The sequence below is a fragment of the Myotis lucifugus genome, unplaced genomic scaffold (genome assembly GCF_000147115.1).
Source record: "Myotis lucifugus unplaced genomic scaffold, Myoluc2.0 scaffold_11, whole genome shotgun sequence".
Classification (NCBI taxonomy): Eukaryota; Metazoa; Chordata; class Mammalia; order Chiroptera; family Vespertilionidae; genus Myotis; species Myotis lucifugus.
The window spans coordinates 7,225,093-7,251,642 of NW_005871059.1; the positions used below are offsets into that span (position 1 = coordinate 7,225,093).

The 26,550-nt window shown below is 38.3% G+C and overlaps 1 protein-coding gene across 4 annotated transcripts in view; it reads right to left on the reverse strand.

Annotated features, from left to right (window-relative positions):
• Positions 1-6,205: 6,205 nt before the first annotated feature.
• Positions 6,206-26,550, reverse strand: part of PHACTR2 (phosphatase and actin regulator 2) — a 108,609-nt gene continuing 88,264 nt past the window's right edge. For all 4 annotated transcript variants that reach the window (XM_014451858.2, XM_023750184.1, XM_023750183.1 and 1 more), the window contains 3 exons: positions 26,079-26,216; positions 21,444-21,520; positions 6,206-12,859 (listed from right to left, as the gene is read on the reverse strand). In XM_014451858.2, the coding sequence (XP_014307344.1) occupies positions 12,844-12,859; positions 21,444-21,520; positions 26,079-26,216 (231 nt within the window). In that variant the 3' untranslated portion in view covers positions 6,206-12,843. The remainder of the gene's footprint in view (positions 12,860-21,443; positions 21,521-26,078; positions 26,217-26,550) is intronic.

Below are 26,550 nucleotides of genomic sequence, written 5' to 3' on the forward strand. Positions count from 1 at the left end.
CTCAGAAGGGCCACACTCTTTTTAAAAATATATATATTTTTATTGATTTTTTACAGAGAGGAAGGGAGAGGGATAGAGAGTTAGAAACATTGATGAGAGAGAAACATTGATCAGCTGCCTCCTGCACACCTCCTACTGGGGATGTGCCCGCAACCAAGGTACATGCCCTTGACCGGAATCGAACCTGGGACCCTTCAGTCCGCAGGTCGACGCTCTATCCACTGAGTCAAACCTGTCAGGGCAGAAGGGCCACACTCTTAACCATATGCTACACGGCCTCGCTAAGGCACTCAGCCAACAATAGCTGTCCATGCTGCCTTCTAAGTATCCAAGTAGTAGTATACTAGTATTACTTCATTACCCCTTTTATCAAATTTATTGTTTTTAATACTCTAATCCAATCATGCAATTTTTCTGTATAACACTTTCAATATCCACCCTCTGGCCTCAGGGTGAAGTCCACATTCTTTTGCATGGAAGCCATCAATTTAGCATCTTGTCTCCTTATTCCCCCACATTCCACTCTATGACCCAGCCTTATCAAACTGTTTGCAGTTCTCATATGTATCTAAAGAGACTGGCTTTCTCATGCCCATCTAAAAGGCTCTTCCTCTTTACTCCCTGTCCTTCAAGAGTTAGCTTGGTTATTTCTGCCACAGGAAGCGTATATAGGCATACCTTGAAGAAATTGTGGGTTTGGTTCCATACCAGTGTAATAAAGTGAATATTGCAATAAAATGAGTTGTAATCCTTTTTGTTAGTGGAGTGTCTTGCCTTTGATTTGTAAAAGGCGCAACACCTGTGAGGCCAATAAAGCAACGTGCAATAAAACAAGGTATACCTGTATTCTTCAAAACTAGGGCCCATCTCAAATGTTCTCACTGTACCCTGTGATTACACTATTCTGCTCAGTTACACTAAATTGTAAATCCTTATTTTCATCTGTTTTAGAGCCATTCTGCAGTAACCTACTTGAGGGCAAGGATTTTTGTCTTGCCAACTTTACTTCCCCAAGGCATAGTATAGTAAGGACTCAATAATAATTAGTTCAAAGCACTTTATATACATTTACTCATTACATTCCTACACAAGAATTTAAGGAGATACACTATTTTTACCCTTTTATTTTACGAATTAGAGATCCAAGGAACAGAAAGTCAAGTGACTTTTGCCCAAGGCTGTGAAGCGAAAATGCAAACCCAGGTGTAGCTAGAGAATCATACTCTTAACCGTTACAATACACCGTATTTTAAAAAGCCAACACATATGGGGAGCTTACAGGTGTCAGAGATTGTTCTGGGTTCTGTATTTATATTAGCTCATTTAATATTTGTTGAATACAATATCTAGCACAATGCATTCATTACAATGGTTAGAAACAAAACTCATCTTCACACAATGCTATTTCCTGCCATTAAAATGTTATTTCCTACCATTGAAATCACCCAGAACTGAAATATTATAGCGATGATAATAAATCCAAACTATACTTCTACTCTCTTATTAGTATGCTCTAATTAATGGCATCTATTTCAAAATAATTAAACAATTTCTAGCTTAGTTTGGGCTTTGAAAATGTTCTCATTTTTTCCATCTGAAATCAGCTTGCCTATTGATACTGTGTTTATCATCTTAGCCTCGATTACATCACATTCAGCGGGGTTCTCCATTAGCATCACTCACGGATCCCAAAGCATCAGGAAACCAGTGTACCCCAAAGAAGAGCAAATTTGCTAGACCCTGAAGCAGCAACTTTAGGAATTATAAATTACTTGCTTGACAGTATTAACAGAGCTTATGGAGGTACTTAATTTATCAAAAGGGGAGGTGCATCAAGATGGATGTAACAGATGGTCACTGTGTCATTGTTTGTGATAGAGAAATAAATGGAAATTCTATTAGTAAGGGATTAATGTAAAGAAAACATTTATACTGCGGTCAATTGTGAAGCTGTTCTAAGGAAGATTGATATGGACAAAAAGCAGGTTGGAAAAAAAGCAAGTTGCAGAACACCATAGTAGATGGCCTTTTTTTTTTTTTGGTTAAAAATAATAATAGGAAAACATTTTACACAGAAATATCATAGTGCACGCATAGAAAGATATCTAATTGGCTATGTACCAAACTGCCCACAGCAATTATCCATGAGGAGCTGGGATTGCAGAAAACTTTCCATTTCTAATTGAGATATTTCTTCACTGTTTACATGTCTGCAGTGACCATTTGAAGTATTTCATTGGTATAAGAAAAATAAAGATACTTAAATATTAAAACCAAAGAGGGGGCAGGTTAGATGCTAATATAATCTGCCTCAATAAATATTGTTAAAGGATATTCTTTAAAATGGCAAAATCATGACTCATGTATATACATAGTTCAAAGCACTTTATATACATTTACTCATTAAATTCCTACACAAGAATTTAAGGAGATATAACATATATATTCAAGATTTTATTTAACACGTTAGGAGGGAACTGGTAAGATGTTTCAATTAGTTCAGAAGGCAATCCAAAGAACAGAAACATAGACAGAGCAAGAATATTGAAAAGAATGTGTAAATGGGGACAAAATTGGCTTCTTTCCCGGTGACCTAGGGAAGACGATTGAACCTCCACTGGACAGAATTTATGTACATGTCTAGAGACAAGAATTATTTTCATTACTGTCAGCTTGCCACAAGTTACAAAATTATAAAACAGCTCAGAGGCAAAGAAAGGTGCAAAGCCCACATAAAGTCAGAATTGGGAGTGCTTATTTAAAAAGTGCATCATTTTTCACTGAAGCACACATTTTTCCTTATAATACTAATAACAGGAGTATGCTTGTTATGGTAACTGGAATTAGTTTCTGGTGTTTATTCCATTCTCATTGTATAACCTGGGGAGAGGGGACCTCCGTTTACTCACCTCAATGTAAAATCGGAAAGATAATGTTATTAATACTCATCATATAGGGTTTTGTTGAGTTCAATGAGAAGTTGTGTGTTAATTACTTGGATCTGTGGCTGGTTGGTGGTCAGGGCTCAGTGGGAAGGACAGTTGTCCTCCTCCTAGCACAGTGTCGATATTCACCTAACTTCATTGTTGCCTCAGGAAGGCCATCTCCTGAATCCCGGGCCTCCTCCGGCATCTGGGATTTGTCAGGAAACACAGGCTTTGCCTCAAATCAGGTTTTCATCATGGGAATCTGTTAGCTTGCATCTTGATCCGACTTTCCACTTCCCAGGATCCCAATCCTTTGGTTTCCCCTCAATTTCTGATGCCTTTCAGGTCCTTCATATTACATGCTTAGGTTATTTCACTTGCTTCTAGCCTCCGGTGACTGTATGTTCTTTAAAACTCTTTTTAATGACACAAACTCAAGGTATTGGTTGGCTTTCTGTTTACAGACTCCTGTTCTTAGAGTCAAAAGTACATGTTTCATTGGGTAACACTTTTTGGAAATGTTAATCCAAATTAATTTTCTCTACTGTGCCTTTTAAATTATAAAATGCATTTTTAGTATTCTTTGGTATGTGTTGGTTGCATTCATTCTAGCTTTAGGCTTACAAACTCTTTTTACTGATATGGGGTAGTTAGATCATGCATGTATTTAATTATAAAATTAACTCTGCTTTCAGAAAATGAGAGACTAGTATTAGTACTACTGAGGGATTACATTCCTATTGAGGGATTCTGCCTGTCATTCCATCGGACTGAGGGTGAGCTGAGACATTTACCTACTTTTTTTCCATCATCCTCTTCCCTGTGCTTATAGAGTGAGCATCTCACTGTGCTGAGTGTAATTCTTATGCTTAAAGGTAGGGTGTTCTTTTTTTTAAAAAACCAAACACAATATAGCACCTAAATGTAAACTAATTTCTTAATAATATCTGGCTTAAAGAACCAATCAAACATTCCACTGATGACGTTAAAAAAGGCTATGTTGGACTTATTGTGATAATATGCCTGTATATTACATTTGGGGCAATGTAAGTTTTCAAATATAATTTTTCCTTTACAACTTAACCCCCTCCATAAGGTGCTCCATTTTATTTAAATTTATGCTAACCAGTAAAACCCAGTTAAATTAAAAGTATGTATATCATCTAAAGCACTCAGATGATATGTAAATGAAAGAATTTTATGATTTGGAGACAAATTCAGGCAACAAAAATACAGTTCATTCAATTTTCATTGTAGCAATTTCTTCACAGTCTTAAGCTCCATTGTTAAGGAGCTTGTCCATTGCCACAGCTTCCGTTACAGTGCTGATGGTTCTCAACTTCCTCTCCGCAGCCAAGACGTTTTCTTTGACCTTCCGGACTCATATCCAACAGACCATTCGCATGTGGAAGTCCGAACAGGCAGGCAATTCAAACACATTGAATTTCACATACAAAGTTGAATACCTGACCTCTTCACACCTCCTACCCTCTTTCCCCTCTCTCTGCACCTCCACTCCCCTCTTACAACAACCTCACCTCCGCCGTTCTTTATTTCAACAAGTGGCATCACCACTCTCCACCTAGACATGACGCGTGGGTATAGTCTTTACTCATTTCCCAGGTGCAACCATCACTTCAATTGTCATTAACTCACTATGTCTCTTCATTCCAATAGTTAATACCTTGATCGAGGCCACCATCACCTCCCAGCAAAATTATAGCAACAGTATTGGTCTCCACTGGTGTCAGATGGGCACTAGACTTATCAGTAGGGATCACTTCTTAAGTTATATATATATATATATATATATATATCTCCACTATGCTATACACCTGAAACTAATGTAATATTAAATGTTAATGAAAAATTAAACATTAAAAAAATCAATGGTCTTTGTGTGTCTAATATTGCTTCTCCAATCTAGTCTCTACACTGTGGCCAGAATAATTAGGGAACATCTGAGATATTTGTCTAATTATGAAAAGTTAGCACATTAACAGATTTTTTTCTCTCCTTAAAATCTCTAGAAATGGTACCTTTTTAAAGCAAAGAATCATAAAACTTCACATAAACTTTAGGTTCTTAGCCTTTCTCTAGAATTTTATGTGTTCTTTATAGTGACCATCTTTTAAAGGGCCAAGAGCTCCAAAACTCATAAACTCATAAACTGGACTTTTGTCTGTAGATAGCAGTGTAGTAGCAGCATCTCCATGCAGATGTCTGAGTTGAGGTCCAGTGAAGCGTTCAATCACAATAAATGCTATGCCATCAAACCATTGTGTACAATAAAAACACTGTCCATTTCTTACCTCCATTGGGTTTTGGAAAGTAATGTTTCAATGTAGAACCTGATTTAGTTTGAACAAAAATTGAAAGTAGTTGTTGAACCACTACACCTACCTTGGGAATGTACTGCTCATTTTTAATAGCATACTTGGAGCCAATTTTTCAGATGTTCCTTTTAAATGTTTTGCTTCTAATATTATCATACATCTTCAGTCTGAATAATGGTACACAAATTGCTTTTCAACTTCCCCCTCATACCTCTGCCCTTGTCCTGGAGTCAAAGGAGAATAAATGACTATTTGTAACCATGGTTGGAAAACATGAAAAGTATATTCCAATTCCTCTTCTGGTCAAAATATGTTCCCAATCTCTCTCCTGGCTTATAATACATTAAATAGTAAGCATAATGAGGAAGTTTGTTTATTTTCTTTCTTTAAAATATATTTTTATTGATTTCAGAGAGGAAAGGAGAGGGAGAGAGATAGAAACATCAATGATGAGAGAGAATCATTGATTGCCTGCCTCCTGTAGGCCCCCCACAGGGGATCCAGCCCACAACCCGGGCATGGGCCCTGACCAGGAATCAAACTGTGACCTCCTGGTTCATAGGTCAATGCTCAACCATTGTGCCACACCAGCTGGACTATTTTCTATATTATAACCTCTAAAGGGACTACCTTTTATTTTTATACATAATAATGTCAATAAAAACATTAATATCAAATATACTCAGATATAAAATGACAGCAAGTTTAAAAAATATACTTTAAGTTACTATTTAAAGAGTAATTCTTAGATATTTTAAATAGAAAATACAAATCACAAGATCTTACATACAAGAAGTTTTCAGTTAGGGGGAGTTGAAATAACAGGCAATTAGAACAGCTATCTTAGTCTTGCTTTACCATACAGGCGAGAACTCTACGAGCTTTTAATTTAAAAAGACTGAGCACTGTCTGAATACAACAGAAATTGTGACAAACTAAAGCTGGGGCTTTCCCAATGATTTTATTGAGGTAACTTTTCCCAATTTTATACATATATGCATTTTTATATACTTAAGAAAGCTAAACAATGTTCTAAGGCACTTGGAATTGTGCACAGCAAGGTATCCTATAATATAATACAACTAAATAGAGCATAAATTTGCTTTTTAAATAACACAAACACCAGTACAGAATAAAAAAGATAATACATAGTCTTTCTTTCAGGTTATGATAGTGGAATACATATACATATGTGTGTATACTCAGAGCTATTTATACCCACATTCTATAATACAGTACAGGTCAAGAACAACAGCAACAGAAAAGAGAAACGGTCATGTTCATCGGTGTACAGTTCCAGTTATTTACACTCACAGAGAGTACACCTGTGCAATATGTAGGGTCAGCTCACTCACTGGAAATCAGGAATCAGTCAGTCAGTCTGTTAGTGGTCACAGCTTACCACCCTCATCATTTTAACCAAAGCTTGAAATAACACAAGACCAAATATAGTTCTTTATTTTAAAATGACTGTTTATAGACAAAAAAATGTAGGTAGGTTACTATATCTGGTGAAGTTGGTTCAGAATGTCGTGAACACATTGGCACATGTCTAAGCCACAGAAGAAATATTTAAAAATATATAAAAATATCAGTGCCTATATTTTAAGTAATGAAAGTGGTTTGACCCGATTCATGCAGATTATTTTCGAACCCTTGTTAGCATTGCAATGGCGACTTCTCCTTGTGGAGGCTCTCTTAGCAACATAATGTATAGTCAAACTATAACGAAAGCATCCAGTAAGGGAAAAGTCTACCTCTCCCCCACATTGGTAAGTGGCACAAATATTATTGGCATTTTTATATACCATAAAATTGACCTGAGGGTGGAGTGGCTTTCTGCCTCATTTACTCCCTTCAATTTATTCTTTAAAAAAAAAGAAATACTGATATTTAACAAGATAAGAATTCTTAAGCACCATCTAAAAGTTCACAATATAACCACCTCTGTCGACTCTGAGTTGCTCTTTCTCAAAAAAGATGTTTTAGAAATTTGAATATTTAAAAAAATTAGTGGTTAAATTAATTCCATTCTATTAGCCACAGTTCATCCAATTCATTTCAGAGACATATTTAATATTCTGGTTTGGTCATAAAAAGCAACAAAGAGAGTAAATATATTTAGGTAATTGTAGTATAGTGTAATAACGTTTCACCTAGGTTAAACTCATCCTGTTTTGGGCATGATCAGCATTGCAGTATAGAAGCAAATGTAGATACAATCCACACCTACCGCACATTGCCTTCACAATTCAATATTCACAAATTGTAGGAAAGTTGAGCTACATAACTACATGTATAGAGGGGGAATTCAAACATTGGCATGTGGATTAAATGCTTCTTTCATAGGATAAACAGGTGATTGTTTTGGAACTCATAAGTTGCAGCTTCCCAGGTAAAAATCTAATGGTAATGCTCATAGACCACAGGTTTTGTTTATGTGGACTGTCAACCATCATGTTTGTGGTTAAACTATGCAAGGATCCTCGTGACATTGACAAGGATTATGCACAACAGTGTAGTTCTGAAGTAAAATTATGAGGTCAAAAAATGAAAGTTTGCTCATTGTGAAATCTCTCCGTTAAGTACGTCCAGGGACTACCCAAGTGAATATGCCCTTTAGAACTGCCATGGCTGGCCAGTAACCACCTCCCTCAAGAACGGGCAAATTAAAGCTGCATCGAAGCAGAAGGTTCGAGAAATAAAGGGGGATGAAATGATTCAGGGCCCAAAGAAATGCAAGGCAGCCGAGACATGTTTTGAGACAGACACTTTTCCTGCATTTTTAATGCCCCAAAATGCAGTAGACAGTGGTATTCACGGGAGGGGCAACTGCCCTCCTAGGAGGGCATTTGAACATGGGGGAAGGCTTTTTACATTTGATTTTTACTGGGCGTAATACTGGCAGTTAGTCAGCAGGGGCCTGGGATAGTAAACAGCTTGCAATGTATGGGACATTTCTGTACAACAAAGAATTGCCCAGCTCCAAATGCCAACAGCATCCCCGCTGAGAAACACTGATCCACAGTGCTTTGCTCATATGTACAGCTGTGCTAGCAGTGCAACAAGCAAAATGACTTGTCTGTGTGTGTGTGCAGCAAATCCTAGCATAGCTAAAAATGACTCCCTTGCCTATAAGTTGGCTTTCAGTGGGAATAACTGCCATAGTATTCTCCTTTTTTTTTTTTCTTCCTAGAAATCTTACAGCATATACAATGGGATTTGTTAATTTGGGATGGCCCTGTCTTTGAAAAAGCTTAAGTAGCCTATGTTTCTGTTGTTTTCTAGAAATACTAGTGGCGGTGCACATTTCCATACAGAGCTAAAGCATAATGATTACCGAGAGAGAGAGAGAGAGAGAGAGAGAGAGAGAGAGAGAGAGAGAATATGGTTTGGGAGTATTCTGCCTTTGTCCCTGCCACCCTTTGGTCACTGCCAAATTATAGTAGAGTCCCACGCTACTCTTTGAAACTTGGGTTTGAACTAGCCAGAAATGTGCTTTCTCTCAGAAAGATGGGCCTATTAATTTGATGATTACTTTTCTCCTCTAGGACTTTAGTTCTAGAAGTTCATTCTGCTTAGTAAAATAAAACGAACTGATATAGCCCACCCCTAAGTACCAGTAGAGAGCAAATACTCAATAGTGGCCAAGAGACAACTTGGTAAAAAACTGCATCTAAGTGGTTTCTTAGTGTTCACAGCATATTCTAACGATGTGAAAAAAATAACTTTTGTTTCAAAGTATATACTTTTACTAGTAAGGTTAGGCTTAAAATATGATTGGAATTTAGGAATGCATGAGCTACCATACTGATGAAATGATATAAATTTATATGTCTTGTACAAGTTTGATTTTTTGTCACCTATTCTGAAAGAGATTTCTCACTCTGTGAAATATGCTGCTGGGACCACTTACAAAATAATAACACTGAAGAAAATTCTGAGCAAGAAAGGAAGAAAAGAAACCTTCCCTGTTTAAATGTGGGCATACTACTATGCAGTAGACAAGACTTCCTTTTTCTATTGTGAATACAGTATAATTTTTGAAAGTTGTGTCTGTCTGACTCCATTAAGTATACATATAATGGCTGTTATGTGTTAAAGTGTGGAACTTACAGGCGTGTAGCAGATTTTTCTCTCCTATAAGTTACTGTATTTTTTTTTAAGTGCCAGTGCAGCACTGAATTAATTGCAGTGTGTAAAACCCGAATTATGGTTTAAAGAACTTATCTCTCATTTTCAATATTGGATCATATTTGAAGGGTATATTTAATTCCTCTACGTCTTTAAATAGATCTTTACTTAAATTTCAGAACTTTCTACTTACAGAATATATTTACTAACAGTAGAAAAAGATAAGTGAAAAATCATTGTACTAATAAAGGATATAAAAATAAAACCAGAAAGTCAGTTTTTCAGAGAGAGAGATGAGTTTGCCCTTTCCTCCATTTAAAAGTTATTGAAATACCCAAAATGGTTCTCTGAATATTATAGGTTTAATGTAAATAATTTAAGGTGTTAACATAAGGGTGAACAATATTGACCATAAAAAATGCAAGACATTTCACATACACAGGAAACTATCAGGCAGGCTGCCCTGAATGAATGCTGCTCGCCAGAGGTCTCATTTGTCAGGCTGATTGGTAATGACCCTGAAGATGCTAAGCCCATGGCGCCTTTTTAAGCCCTTAATGCTAATGTTCCTTTCTCCATTTTAGGAACGATGGAAATGGCTACTTACAGTCTGTCTAGTTCTTTCCTACCTGGCACCTTCCTGGAGATGGATTTGTTTTTCCCCCTGAATCATATCTTGGAGACTCAGGAAAACCCACACACTTCAGCCTAACCTGGAGCTGTGTAACAACACGATTAACACACACATTTATTTTCTCCACAGAACTGCAGCGTATGGGTTGGATTGCAGAAATGCTGAAACTGTAGAAAGGCTCAGGAAGAGGCGTACTTGTATTGCAGGGGTGGGGGTGGTGTTCACACCTTCACATCCTTCCAGGGCTCCCAAGCACGAGGCCTCTGGATGGGCTGCTGGGGTGGGTATGCAGTGTTTCCGCCTTTTAGAATTAGCTATGGAAATAGAGCCTATTCTGCAGAATACAGCTTAGTTCACAACCCTTCGTTTCTTTCCACAGCTTTTTATTTAAAGAATCAATTAATGAAGTAACTGGTGGTTCCAAGTCTTATATTTTAGACTAGCCACAGTTAATTTTTATTTATTTATTTATTTACTTACTTACTTTTAAGCTTGTCTCTTAAAATTTTCTCTAAGCATATAAATCAGTATGAAGAAAAAGTATGGGTAGTTCCTAAATCTGACCTATCATACAAGAAAAACAATGGATCGAGGCACCAGATTCTCATTTTGTTTGGGTGCACTCATTGTAGGAATAAAAAATTGCATTTCATGCACCACTAGAGGGGAAAAAACTGTGCCTTTTATTAACTAAGTGGGGACTTTCTTTGACATGTATTGGAGTAATAAAACAGTGATGTCTTATGTTTACCATTTTTATGGAAGTGAGGCCTTGTGATTTGTTCAAAAATCGTAAGTATAGAAAATTAAAATAACATTACATTCCTTGGTATTTTTCCTAAGACAACAAAATAATAATAAAATAATGTAATGACTTCAGCAAAAAATGAGAACATAGGTCACGTCTATAGCTGGATGTAAGCACTATGAAATGGACTCAACCTCAGCCGGAGAAACCCACTTGGCATGCAGAAACATTTTTCCAGAGCAAAAATATATCTGATCCTATTACTGAAATGACACCAGTGCAGAAATCCTACGCCATTTCACTAACAGCATGTGACTGAGTGTGGCAAGAGGTGCAACAATGCTGGTCAATTTTCTTAGTTATAAATGGTCCTGGTTTGTTGTAATAGACTAAATGGGGCCAATTTTTTTTTCACTTTTAAGCAAAATCACCCCCCATTTCAAGGAGTTCTTTAAAATATCAAATATAAATAAATGGCAGGATCCAAATTTATCCACCAGATGAAATGTTTGCTTTTTGGTTGAGATAGAAAATTATAGTCCTCCATATTATGAATCAGAATCATTTCAGAAAATAAGTCTAGTTAGGTCTTGTCTTATTACACAAAGCATGTGTTTTTAATAAAAGGGGGCCCAAAACAATTGTGAACAAACAATGAAATGCTAGGTAGTATTTACATGTGGTCACATGTTTGAGAGCAGAAGCCATGCTGTGCCTGTGACTCCATGGAAAATAGTAAGATGAAATAGAGGGTTTATTAATGTAAACAATACTGACTGTAGGCTCTTAGGGACACCTTCCATAACTTTAAAGTCACCTATTTTTTTTTTGCACTGAAAGTCAATATTATATTTATGGATGCAATCTGCAGAGACATAAAACACAAAATGACACTCTCCTCATTCTCAACTTAGCAAAAATTTTCCGTGTTCTTATATATCTTTGGGTGAGTATTTTTTTTTGGATCCATGTACTTTATCTTTTTAATAGCAGCAATCCAACTTAATGCAGCACTGAAAATAAGTATTCCTTTGCAGTCCCACTCAAAGCTAACTGCAGGCAGAACACTTGCATCTTGCTTAAGTTTTAATTTTGGATTCAGAATTTTTAAAAAGATGTGATTGTCAATATTATCTTCCTTAGCTCAAGCATGGTTGTTTCAACTTTGGAGATAATCAAGCTAGGGAAAGACCAACAGATTTATTTCTAAAGCTTGCTACAGACTAATAGGGTCACATCCCATCTGACTTTATTCCCAGTCCTGCTTTCCTTGCGGGAGGTTGGTGCATTAGGTAAAGAGTCTAAAAAAAAAAGTGAAGTGTGTATAGCTATGTTACTTAAGCATGCAACAGAATTTGGGTAAGCATGCTTGTTAAAAGTCCATGAAAGCCTCTTGCATTTAAGAAAAAGATGCATGAAAACACTCAGACTTATTTGTGGCAATTAGATTCACTGGCACAATACAAAATAATGGTACTATACTGCACCAACATAAGGGTGAAAGAATATTCTTCTAGGATCAGGTCTCTAAGGAATCCACAGGGGGTGACTAGACCCCCAAGCCCTTAATAAGTTCTCAGCTATCAAAAGCCTTCTTCAAAAATACATTTAAGTTTCAATGTTCTTTTTTCATTAACATAATGAAATTTTCTCTTTCTTTCTGGTTTTCAACCCCCACCTCTTACCAGTGCCCAGACATTCCATCCCCGGCTCACCCCCTTTAACCTGCACTCTAAAATTTGGCTTTCTGGTAACAGGGGGCCAGCGATTGTCTTCTGCTCATCTTCTTTGATTAAAACCCCTGATGAAGAAAAACTGGTGCAACCATTGTGTCCCTTACCACCAGTGCCCATGCTGGACATCAGGGTCACTCCACCCGACCCTTGGCTTGTTGGCCACATCTGGGCTGTACAGGTGGGGAGCACTTTCCACACGCTTCCTTCACCACAAGTTAAATGGAAACACACACAGTCAAATCCCAGTGCAATGCAGTATCAGGTGTTTAGGAAGCGAGGCTGCCCCCAAAGATGATCAGTCTATGTTTCCAAAGAGTCTCGCACCTCATTACGGACGATGAAATCTGAAATAAGCAAATGGAAACGCTGAGTGAGTGTGTGGTATAGAGACACAGGCTGTACTCAGTGAACTGAATAAGGTATGGGAATGTCTGTAATTAGAGGTGGCTCTAGACAGCCCCCCAATGAATTGCTGTTATAAATTACTGTCATAACAGAATGCTGCTATCAATGTTACGTCAGAAAGCAGAGGCAGCCCCTGTTCTAGAGACACTGATTATATCCTCCCAGGATGCAGAGCCATCGATACACAAAGCACCCCTATCCTTGAGGATCATGTTCTAAGCTGTACTGAGCAGAGGGAGATTTTCATAAAGGTTTTGGTTACACCTGGTTTGTCGTTATACACGGAAACATCAACAAATAGTCACCATTTCATTACCTTTAGCCTGTTCTCACCTCCCGCTGAGGACTCCAAATCTACTTTCCACACCTGAATTTCCAAACGCCTGCTGAAATTTCCTTCCAAACGTTCTACAGGCAACATGCTAAGCATACGTATAACCATACAGATAACAGATAATTTTTTTTAAGCCTGCCCTTGCACTTTCTATCTTGTTAAATGTTCTACCTTTTAAAATGCTTCTAGTCTAAAGCCTCATACTGGCAACTCAAATCTCTGGGCCCTGTACAAAACTTCTTGCAATTACTAGAAAAGCCAGTCCAGTGATGGCCCAGGGTCTGAAACAAGCAGTATCGCTCCCTCCATGCAGGGAGCCCAGCACTGCCCACAGCCCACGGAGGGGGCCTGTTGACACAAACAAACAGCCCCTGCAGTGTCTTTACCCCACAAGCTACCCAAATCCCTCTCGGTTAGGTCCAGTTTTTCCAGGCACTACAAACTCACGTAGTTTAGCCATTATTTTAGCTCTCTCCTGATCTGCTGGGCTCCATACAGCAACACTCCACAGTGTCCTGGATTCAAAGGACAAGTTTGGGGGAACACGACACGAGAGGCTTTCTCTTCCCATCGGGAAAGTCCATGGAATGAAGAAGGTAAATTAAAAATCGGGTTGGGAAACAAAGTGAGCAGTCAGTGGGCCTGAAGGGAGTTAGAGCCTTCTCAAGCCCAGCATTTTCCTGGAAAGTGTCCTGTAAAAACATTTCTAAAATTTGCACTGGAAGGAGGTTTTTGTTTTTTCTGCAGACACAGTCTGTTCATGGATCCCACTAGAGAGTGAGTTCCACAGTCTGGATTGCTTGGGAGTCACAGGCCATCAGCACAGCTTCAAGGGCGGCTAAGAGAGGAAGGTGACCAACCAATAGTGTGAATGCAATAATATGCCCACAAACCTGGGGTTCAGCAATGTTCCCGCTTTTCATATGGGCTGATAGATTTGGTAAAAACAAACATATATTTTCTCGCACTATCCAATCAGAAAAGGGTATTTACATCCTGTTTAAATTAGGCATCTTATGTTCAAATTCAGCTCTAAAATGGTCTTCTAGGGCAGCGGTTCTCAACCTGTGGGTCTCGACCCCTTTGGGGGTCGAATGACTCTTTCACAGGGGTCACCTAAGACCATCGGAAAACACATATATAATTACATATTGTTTTTGTGATTCATCACTATGCTTTAATTATGTTCAATTTGTAACAATGAAATTGGGGGTCACCACAACATGAGGAACTGTATTAAAGGGTCGCGGCATTAGGAAGGTTGAGAACCACTGTGCTAGAGGTACTGAAAATGCATATTGTTCTTCAGTTTGTTACCACTCAGCGGTTTGCATTTATTTTGAAACCTAAGAAGTTCAGCTTTGCCTCCTGAGAAGTTTGCCTATCTGACAGAATGACAGTTTGGCTTTAGGCTTCCAGTTGATGGAGCAATAAAGACATTTACTGTGCCCTAAGGGTACTCAAGTTTTTCCGGCTGCTCTTTTTTTCTCCAGAACTTTCCAGAGACTCAAATTTGGAGTTATCCATATTTTCTTCTTCTTGTTAAAATTGCAATACACTTTTCTTATTTCCGTACTATTGAGAGGAAGTAAATAGGGGGGAAAAACTCTTCTTAAGTCATGGAATGCAGAAAAAAATATTTTTTCCCCCATAAAAAAGTTCTTTTCAATATGGTCCCTCCATAATTTATTTTTAAAAATGTACTCCTTTAAATTCATTCAGGTGATATAAAATATAAAATTACTCACAAATGTAAAATATGAACTTGCCTATACGTCCCTATTTCTTATACACGGAAATCCTGAATAATTAATTTTCCCTTTGTTTAAAAGGCTCCACGTGTCCTGCACACACACTTATGTTAAACAAATGAGGAGGTTCTCCTAAACCACAGCTCCTTGCTCTACCCAAGAAAACAGACCGCAGGTTGGATGGGATTATATTATTTCAAATGCTGAGCCATGATTTCCACTCTGGTGGGTAAAGCAGCATTTTGCGACTCTGTCAGGTTTCTGTCCAGGCAGCAAGTACATGGGGCACCTATGAAAGAAAGCGCCACTGCAGAAGCAGCCCTCTTCTTCCTCTGTGGGGGACTCTTAATTTTTATTTTGGTCCCATGTGTCATTTCTGCCCTGTTCCATTTTCATAAGCATATCTGGAAGCTGAAAAAGTGGTTTATTTTTGTTTTTTAAATATTTTTATTGATTTCAGAGAGGAAGGAAGAGGGAGAGATAGATAGAAACATCAATGATGAGAGAGAATCATTGATTAGCTGCCTCCCCACTGGGGATCAAGCCCGCAACCTAGGCATGTGCCCTTGACCGGAATTGAACCTGGGACCCTTCAGTCCGCAGGCCGATGCTCTATCCACTGAGCCAAACCAGCTAGGGCAAAGAATGGTTTATTTTATCTGTAAATCCACCTAAGATAATAATACCACAGGATGTTATATAATGAGATAATTGCTTTAAAGACACACCTCGACATAACCACATCAAGAAAATTTGAAAAGTAGAGCAAAGAAAAAAAGAAAAAAACTATAGCCCCACTCTATAACAAACCATTAAGAGTTTTTTATACCATTTCCTAATTTTTTTCTATGCATCTGAATTTTAAATAAAACACCGCTGCCATATATACACTCAGTCAGTATCCTGATTTTTCCACTTAACATTATGCCAACGATCCCTTGAGGCCTGTTTTTATTCTAAGAGCATCAATTCAATGATTCTATTAATCTTTCATAATATTCCTTAATATAAGTACTACATTACACACTCTAAAAATGTTCTTATTTACAAAACTCAATTAAAAAAATAATATTCTCTTGATTATAAATCTCATACACTTGACACAAAAACATTGGAAAACAGAATTTCCAGAAGAAAAATATAATTACCCATAATATTAGTACTCAGCTGTAACCATTTCAAAATTTAGTCTAAAAAAAATTTTAGTTTTTAAATAAAAGCTAACCTTTCATACAATTTGCCTTTATGGTTTAGAGCAGCGGTCGCCAACCTTTCGGACCTCACGGACCGCCAGTGGTCCCCGGATCAGCGGTTGGCGACCCTTGGTTTAGGGCAGTGATGGCGAACCTTTTGAGCTCGGCATGTCAGCATTTTGAAAAACCCTAACTTAAATCTGGTGCTGCGTCACATATAGAAATTTTTTGATATTTGCAACCACAGTAAAACAAAGACTTATATTTTTGATATTTATTTTATATATTTAAATGCCATCTAACCAAGAAAAATCAACCAAAAAAATGAGTTCGCGTGTCACCTCTGACACGCGTGTCATAGGTTCGCCATCACTGGTTTAGGGAATGATTTTAAATTGTAGAAATTCTATTTCCTATGGAAAGGGAAGTGGCTTTCCTTTGCCATGGTGATCTCCTTTCAGAATGCAATGGCCCTTCCTATGGTCTTTGGGATTTTGAACAGTGGTGTGGGCGGGCAGCTGCTGTGGGGAGAAAATTCAGGATGTGGCTGGCCGAATAAGCAGCAAGTGTTCTAAGGGACCAAGGTTAGGGCTTGGTACCTGTCAGGCCACAGAATGAACTCTTGCAGGGCCCACTGGTCCTCACCCTTGTTACATGGGACTAAAGTCCATTCTAATTCCAGACAGCTATCTGCAAAATACTGGGACAAACTTGGGGAACTAGAGGAAAGAGTGCATCACTACAATTCTTCACCACTACAGACCAAACATGTCCCAAAATGTATTCATGATGGGGGTTTCCAAGGTGTCTTCTTGGTACACCAATAGCAAGAGTGTCACCTTTAATATTAGCACCAGCACATTATTCAAGGAAGGTCATCATGATGAACTTCTCATTTACAAAGAGTAGGGAATAGCTCCTTTATTTTTCAAGGCTTTTTTGACTATGTAATACATTCTTATGTTTCAAAAATTCAAAAGGCCCAAAGAGTGAGCAGTGAAAAGAATCCCTCTCATGCCTGATCTGTCACCCAATTCCCCTTCCCAGAGGCAACCAATGTAATCAGCTTTTTTGGTTTCTATCCAGAGATACAGAAGCAAAAAAAAAAAAAAAAAAAAAAAAAAAAAAAAAAAAAAAAAAAAAAAAAGCTACATATGGGAAGTGTTCCGTCCAGTGTTGACTGATCCATCACTGTGTGGGAGATTATCTCTGGATAACGAGGTACCTGGGCAGAGGGAGCAGGGCTGTCTCAACCCTTTTAACACCCCCAAATGCCCCGGGAGTTAATAGATTTAGGTTGTAAAGGAAATGTTTACTTGATGTAAGGAGATAATGTCTGACACTAATAAGAAGAGCTAATAAGTGAGTTGCTCTGTATCTAGGTTGCATCTAAGAGGCTGCTAAGAACACCACTATCTTCTACATGAGCAGTTTTCTAAATGTAAAACATTATCGTATATTTGTATCATTTGGATTAGACACAGCAGTGTTTACCAAAACTTTCTCCTCCTAAAAGAAATAATGAAAACAATCTGATAATCATATGCATGATTTTCATAAGTCTCAGAGCCAAAAGGCAAGTCTAATGATGTAATAGAAATGAATGGAAAAACGGTAGATATTTGCTTTCCTGCCAAGTTTTGAAGAATACTTAAGCAAGGCATATTCATCGCAGTGATATGAATATTTAATTTTTCCTTATCTGGAAAGACATTTGGAAGAGTGTTAATCAATATATTTTTTTGAAAACTTTAGTAAAACTTACCTTTGATATCAACTATTATCCCCCAAATTCTATAATTTTCTTTTGAAATGAAGCTCATCCCTATTTGCATCTATTCATATGTCCTTAAACAATGAAGATATTAATAGACTATTTTATGGAATACAACAAGCATACTCTAAATTTCTGCAGATGAGCAAATACAGAAAAATAACCAACGGAATTTCCAAGGTGAGAAAATACCCCACCAGATATAAAAATATATTATAAAATGTACTATTCTAAATAAACAGTGTGACACAGTGCAAGGATAGACAATAGCTCACTAGAGCACATGAAAGAATCTGGAAACTGACCCACGTGTACATTAAAAGAAAAATTTTACACCGAGGGGGAAATAAATCGCAGTGGGACAATGACTATTGATTTAGAACAAAGTAAAGCTAGTTTACTCTTTTGAATCATAAACCCAAATAATTGCCCAATGGATGAAAGATCTAAGTGTAAAACAAAAACACATATAAAACTAAAGGTAATCCTATATAATAAAAGGCTAATATGCAAATTGACTACAGGGGAGGCGCCACTCATCCAGAAGCCAGGCTCACGGCTGGCGCTGGCAGGAGCCTCTCTCGCCTCTGTGGCAGCGTGAAGGACTCCGAGGGGTCCCAGACTGTGAGAGGGTGCAGGCCGGGCTCAGGGACACCCCCTCCAGGCCCCCCCAGCCAGTGCATGAATGTTGTGCATCGACCTCTAGTACTTTTATAATTTTGGCCCTCCTCTTTAGGACACAAGACAGTAAATTAAAAAAATAACAACACAGGCAAATTTAAATATGCAAACATTTAAATAGAAAACCATAAAAAAGTTAAAATGTTAGCAATACATTGGGGGAAAGTATTGTGATATGTAGTAACTCAATATCTGAGTTTTTATTAATCCATAAGAAAAAGATAAACAACCCAAAAGAAAATTGGTCAAGACAAATCAAAGAATGAAAAATAAATGGTCAATAAAGGTATGTAAAGATGCTCAACTTTACAGAAATCAGTGAAATAGGATATTAATGTTCATTCTTTAGAATATAGGCCTCTTCTCCACCATCATCACCCCCACATGGTGATGAGGGTTAACAGACCAGGCATGCTCGTAAACTGTAGGTCACGGAATAGTATCTCTCAAAATGTAAAAATATATATCCTATGACCTAGGAAATCCACTTATGGGACTAATACAGAAATACTGGTGTGCGAGCAAAAAGATACATTTATAAAGAAACTCAAAAGACAGCATCATTTTACTAACGAAAAACTAAAAATTCCATAAACATCTATGAATAGAATAACTGTTCAGGAAGTTATGGCATAATACCCATGAAATACCATAGAATCATTCAAATTAATAAGATATATACTAATATGGAAAAATTTTGTGAATGCTGCTTTGTGTGTGACTGAGGATGTGTATATATATATAGGCAGATGTATGTGTGTGTGTATATATATGTACATATATATGCACATATATGTTTGTAAATGCACAGAAAAAATGTCTAGAAGGATCTACACCAGTGATGGCGAACCTATGACACGCGTGTCAGAGGTGACACGCGAACTCATTTTTTTGGTTGATTTTTCTTGGTTAAATGGCATTTAAATATATAAAATAAATATCAAAAATATACATCTTTGTTTTACTATGGTTGCAAATATCAAAAAATTTCTATATGTGACACGGCACCAGAGTTAAGTTAGGGTTTTTCAAAATGCTGACACGCCGAGCTCAAAAGGTTCGCCATCACTGATCTACACCAAACTTTCACCAGTGGTTACTGGTGCGAATGAGAATAAAACTGGGGAAGGACTGAAGGGAGTTTTCATTTTTACTTGACAAATTTTTATACTGTTCGAAAGCTTATTTAGACCATTATTTGTTCACATTAAAAAGACATCTCTGAAAAAGAAATGACCTTTACTTCTCCCTGCATCTTATTTTTTTTACTTGTTTATAGAGTACAACAGAAGAGAAAGAGCCTCTTTCAGTATAAATGCTTATTTTTCATAAAATGAGGACTTCCATAAAAAGGCATTTTAGAATTTTAATTATTTTTATCATAATTTATTCTTTATATAATGCCATCAAATGAAATGAGGGGATCAAATACTACAATTTCTAGGAAAACTACAGAGAAGTAAAATTATCCTGAATGACAAAGACTGGATTGATACAGTCACTACATCTCAGGGGTCAGGACACAAAAGACATGAAAAATGCCACCTTCCCAGTTGCCTGGAGGTCCCGGCCAGTTCGATGTCACCATAAATATCCAGCCACCTTATTCTGATCAACTTTACTGCCACAGTGTGACCACAGGTGTCAGACATTAGCAAGAACTTCTCCTGACCCCAGAAATAGAGGGGAGAAAAAGAGAGGACACTTAGGTCTGGCTTGATATTGGCATGTGACGGGTGTCTGTGTAGATTACGAAGCCTTCAGACAGAGAGAAGCCCCATACATTCAGGATGTCTGAAAGTCCTATATGCATATTCTCTCTCTCTCTCTCTCTCTCTCTCTCAATAAAAAAAAAGCAAACAAACATGCCATTGGAGAAAACAAAACAAACAAGAAATATCCTAGCAGAAAGGGGAGTTTCTTCTGCACACCAGACATGGTTATTATAGGAACAGTAGCTGTGGAGCAAGACAGGCCCCATGAACGTCAGGGAGGAGGTTTGCTATTAAATCCTACTTCCATCCACGCCATATGCTCTCCAGCAGCAACATCCCTGCCACCAGAGCCTCAGCATTAACGGTGGCACCTGATGTAGGGCTGCCCTCCAGAGGCTGTTTCCAGCCTAGGGGATCGGGACATGTTTCCCAGAAAGAAGTCTCCATGTAATCGCCTATTGTGGTTTGTTTCCTAACAATTTAATTCTTAAGGATTTGATTGACTTTCAAATTTTTAGGAACACACCTGTTGTATAAAGCAAAGCATGTAAACCTTTGAGATAGAAGCATCCAGAACACCTGTGAATTGTGGGGGGGTCAGACGACATGATCACTCAGGGCTTAGAAGCCTGAAGGGTGTTGGGAGGAAAGACGGCAGGATTACAGAGAGCTTCTGTGGCACCAGTGAACATGGGATTCCTATTTTAAGTGACATGTTCTGAAAACTGAGTTTCTCTCCTCTCTAAGTATGTCTACTGTGAGTCCAAAGCAGACACATAAGTGCCCACGCCGGCTCCCACCAGCATCTGTTCAGGGCATAAAATGTTAATTGAGTCTCTTCAAAAAGCTTGTCTTCTCACCCAGGAAATAAAACGAAAAAGAAACCAAATATAGCCCTTTAGAATGACTCAGACTTCTTTGAGAGAAAAAACAAGACTTAATTTTAGAAATGTTCATTAGATGGTATTAAGTTAGACTGTATTTTTTAAAAATTCAATTGTGGTAAAATACACATAACATAAAACTTACCATCTTGATCATTTTTAATATGCTAAACTGAATTGTGTCCACTTACCTTGTAAACTGCCGACTCTCTTCGTGCACTTCCATTTCTGTGCTTTTAAATTCATTTAGTTCTTTCCGTATTGCTGCCTGAATAAGAGAAAGTAGATATACAGACTTGTTACTTAGGTCACATATTTTCTTGGCATACACTGCATCAATGAAGCAGGCCTTCTTTTAAGAAATGTCTCGGAGAACCCTAGCCGGTATGGCTCAGTGGATAGAGCATCAGCCTGCAGACCGAAGGGTCCCGGGTTCCATCAGGTCAAGGGTACGTACCTTGGTTGCAGGCTCCTCCCCGGCCCGGGCCCTGGACAGGGGGTGTGCAGGAGGCAACCAATCGATTGTTTCTCTCACATCAATGTTTCTCTCTTCCACTCTTTCTAAAAGATCAATGGAAAAATGTCCTTGGATGAGGATTAACAAAGAAAAAAAAAAGCAAGCAAGGAAGAAATGTCTTGGAGAAAGGGATTCCTAATTTCTCCTAGGAAATGGTATGCTAGATGCAGTGCCATGCTACTCCCAAACGAAAACCGGGATGGATTTCTCTCCAGTGTCATGGACAAGGTGGAGGAAGGGGGCCCTTCCTAAGCGTATCCTGGGGTCTGATCTATGAGTCACCCCCAGGACCACAAGGGTAGTGCAGGTCATGAGATCTTCTGAGAAACAATATCATTTCCCTATGTAAGTTCTGCGTTTAATACCACACACAGTGACATGGCTCTAGGCCAGTGATGGCGAACCTATGACACGCGTGTCAGAGGTGACGCGCGAACTCATTTTTTTGGTTGATTTTTCTTTGTTAAATGGCACTTAAATATATAAAATAAATATCAAAAGTATACATCTTTGTTTTACTATGGTTGCAAATATCAAAAAATTTCTATATGTGACACAGCACCAGAGTTAAGTTAGGGTTTTTCAAAATGCTGACACGCAGAGCTCAAAAGGTTCGCCATCACTGCTCTAGGCAGTTGCCACAAAGCTACTGAGAAGGCAGTTGCTATTTATGTTTTCATATTGAAAGTTAAGATAATTAGAATGGAAAGTTTCAGCACAGCCACTCAAATAAAATATCAAACGGAATGCTGTCACTATTACTATTCAACGAACACATAATCCATGCCATGTACATGCTGGGGTTTAAAGAGATGCTTATGTCCCTCAGGCTGAAAAACTTGAGATGCTCATCAAAATGTTAACATCAGTTATCAATTAACAATCGAGGCTGGATTGCAGATGGTTTTTGGTTTCCACTGTGTGCTTATCTTTATATCCTAACTTTTCTACAAAGAATAGTTTCCTGCTCTAGCTGGTTTGGCTCAGTGGATAGAGCGTTGACCTGTGGACTGAAGGGTCCCAGGTTGGATTCCAGTCAAGAGCACATGCCCAGGTTGCGGGCTCGATCCCCAGTAGGGGGAGTGCAGGAGGCAGCCAATCAATGATTCTCTCTCTCATCATTGATGTCTCTCTCTCCCTCTCCCTTCCTCTCTGAAATTAAAAAAAGAATAGTTTCCTCATGTAAATTTAAAAACACTAATAAAAACAGCTCCATAATCTCTTTGAAAAAAATGGACTCTTCAGCCAAAACAAAGAATGACATTACAAGCCACAGAGAATGACTTCACTGACAGATAAGGAAATCTACTTTGTGGTGGGAAAATGAAGAATATTAGAAGAGGAAAAGGACAAAAGGAAGCCCTGAAGCCTCTCTCTGGCTTTCCCCTATCACTGTCACTCTGCAATATCCAAGTGTTTCTCCCAACGCCCCTTTCACTGTTATATTTAAATCCTATTGTCACAGCTTGTTTCTCAAACACAGTCTCCTCAAACACATTCCTCAACCCCTATAGACTCTATGGGGAGCCTGTGGCTGGGAAGGGATTGCAGAGATTTTTTTTTTCTTTAAAAAGCAATTCTTGCTACTGAATTTTGGAAAAGATGAAGTAAGAAGAAAGATGTTTGTGGGTCTGCATCCACTGAGATAAGACAATGAATCTTGCTGCACAAGTGAGATGAACAGTGAGGATACTTTTGTTTTAATCACTGTAAAACTTGGTACCTAGAACCAGGAACTGAAACAGTCAAGCTGCTCCATACTAATCATCTAATTAACATCTATCAAAAAGTCTTCCTTTAAAGAAGGTATTTTAATATGGACAGTGGCATAAAATCATTTACAATTTCCCCTCTAAATGTTACCGTTTCAGTGGAGGAAGTGGAAAGTAGTCCACTCGGAGTCAGAAGTCATGGGATCTAGTCTTACCTATGCCTTCAATAGCAGTGACCCTTAGCGAGTTACTTTGCTCCAAAGCCTGTTTTCTCATCTGGAAAATGGGAATGAGAATTCCTCATAATATTATTAGAATCAATTAAGAGCATATTTAAAAGTGCTTTGTACACTGAAAGTATTCAAGAATGTCATGATTGTGATACATTTCAAAAAATGAATTAAATCTTAGTTTGTGATTGTGCAAGAAGAAAATGCCACTCAAGGAGCCTTGAAAACAAATAAGGTGAAGTCCTTATTCTCAATAGTAGTAGGTTGGCTTACGGATCTTAGAGTCTGGCAAAAGTCAATGAAAGCATGCTGTGAGAATCAATTGGGATGTGGAATCTACAGAGTACTGTATAGTTTATTTTTAATTGTAAATTGTGTGCTATACGTTCTTTATATTAGTAAGTCTTACAATTCACTTGTGACCATATACATAGACAGCCAATTCAGTATTTATAGGCACATCTTACATGCTCATCTGCAATTCCCTCTCCAAGAGGTGGAGTCTCTCTCTCCAGTCGTGGACCTGGGTGAGACTTGTAACTGCTTTGAACAACAGAACACAGCAGAGGTGAGGCTGTGTCAGTCCAGGGCGGCCTAGCATCTTTTGCTTCCTTCTTCTTGCAAGCCAGCTGCCATGTAAAAGTGTGACCACCCTCGGAAAACCACAGTGTGAGAAACCCAAGTTCAAGCAGAGGTGCTGGAGGATGCGATGCCATGTGGATACAGAGAGAGGCCGAGGACCAACAAGGCAAAGACGTGCTAGTGAAGAAGCCAGCTCAGGAGTGGATTCTGGAAGCCCAGGCACCACCCTACTTGATGCCACATGGATCAGAAACAAACCACCCAGTTGGGCCCTTCCTGAATTCCTAACTCACAAAACTGTGGACAAAATAAGATGGTTGTTTCAAGTCACCAAGTTTTGGGATGGTTTGTTACAAAGCAGTTGAACACTATTTCAAGACTTGCATCTCACAGATGATGAAATGGAGATCAAGTGACTTTGTAGATATCAAATGGGCATTGAGTACTAAGATGGGGCTGATGCAACTGCCTTCTTACTTCAAGTCTTCCACTCTTCCCAATAAAGAAAGCTTCAGAGCCTAACTCATCCAGATCATTTTTAATTACATGGAGAAATGATGAGTTAGTTACAGGCATGAATGTGATGTGGAATTATAGGAACTGGTTGCTTGAAAAACTATGTCAGCAAGTTGCGACGACAGCCAATTAAAGAAATGCAATACCCATTTAAAAAAATTTACTAAAGAATGACCATAGTTTTTTTTAAAAATATATTTTATTGATTTTTTAGAGAGGAAGGGAGAGGGATAGAGAGTTAGAAACATAGATGAGAGAGAAACATCGATCAGCTGCCTCCTGCACACTCCCTACTGGGTATGTGCCTGCAACCAAGGCACATGCCCTTGACCGGAATCGAACCTGGGACCCTTGAGTCCGCAAGCCGATGCTCTATCCACTGAGCCAAACTGGTTAGGGCAAGAATGACCATAGTTTTATTCCAAGAGTTATTTCCTCTTACTATCTAAAGAGATTTCCTGAGACTATTTTATGAGAGAGAAAAAAGTTTTTCCCTCCCATAGTTATGTTAGTGATCCACATGTATAATATTCTTAACTCTCTTTTCTATTCCGAGTTTAGGCTTAATAACTCTTCATGTAAGTGTAAATGAGACTGATTTTGTTGAAAATAGGGAACAGAAAGAAGTAGGTTGATGTAGTGGGACTGGAGTCCGAATAGTGCTGGGTAGGACCAATGGGAAGTAACTGAGCCAAAAGTAGGAATTTCTAAAATTGAAACAAAACAAGCCGCTAGGAGATAGCACTGAGACCAAATACATATTATTATTATTATTATTATTATTATTATTATTATTATTCCTCACCCAATGATATGTTTTTATTGATTTTTAAAGTGAGAGGAAGAGAGAGAAAAACACATAGATGTAAGAGAGAAATATTGATCGGTTGCCTCACACACATACCCTGACCAGGGATCGAACCCACAACCCAGATATGTGCCCTGACTGGGAACTGAACCTGCAAGCGTTTGGTGCAAGGGACAATGCTCCAATTCACTGAGCCACCTGGCCAGGGCCAAATATGCAGTATTTTTGGTACCATGAGAATTATAGTTTTTTTCTGAGACTTAGTTGAAAGAACTTCATTAATAGTACTAAATATATCACATAAGTGGCTTAAATAATGAAAGGCAAAAAATTATTGGGATACTTGGTAATATCAAGTCTCCTTAGATGGCTGAGTGGGGATAAATGAGTGTTGGCGCTTTTAGAAAAGCAATAAAATCATAAATCAGTGAAATCATAGCTAAAGACACTTGAGTTCTTGCCTTGTCTGCAGGTGTCAACCTGGCCCAGGGCTTGTCTGCCCTGCGATCGTAGTCGGGAGAATCGGTGACTTCTACATACTCGTTAAACCGCAGGATCCTTCGAGCTTGTAGCTCTGCCACCGTAGGTCTCAGGCTGAGCTGCAGGAGGACAAGGATAAAGGACAAGTTCAGTAAACCATTTACAGCCTCGTGGTTTTCTATAGAGAACTTAGAAGTTATGGTCAAATAAGGTCACTTTCACATTAAAAAAAAGAAGAAGAAGGAAGAAAAGGCAGCAGCATCTTGGGAGTTTCTAATAAGAACTAGAAAGCAGTGTGCCCTAATTTTGAGGCTATAAAAATCATCCTTTTTAGATAGGTCACAATCTTTGGCAACTGTGTGCATTACGCTGTTTTCTCCACCTTGCCTGGTATTGTGATAAAGGTGCCTGTCATCCCTGACACAGGGAACATGAAGCCACAGGCACAAAAAA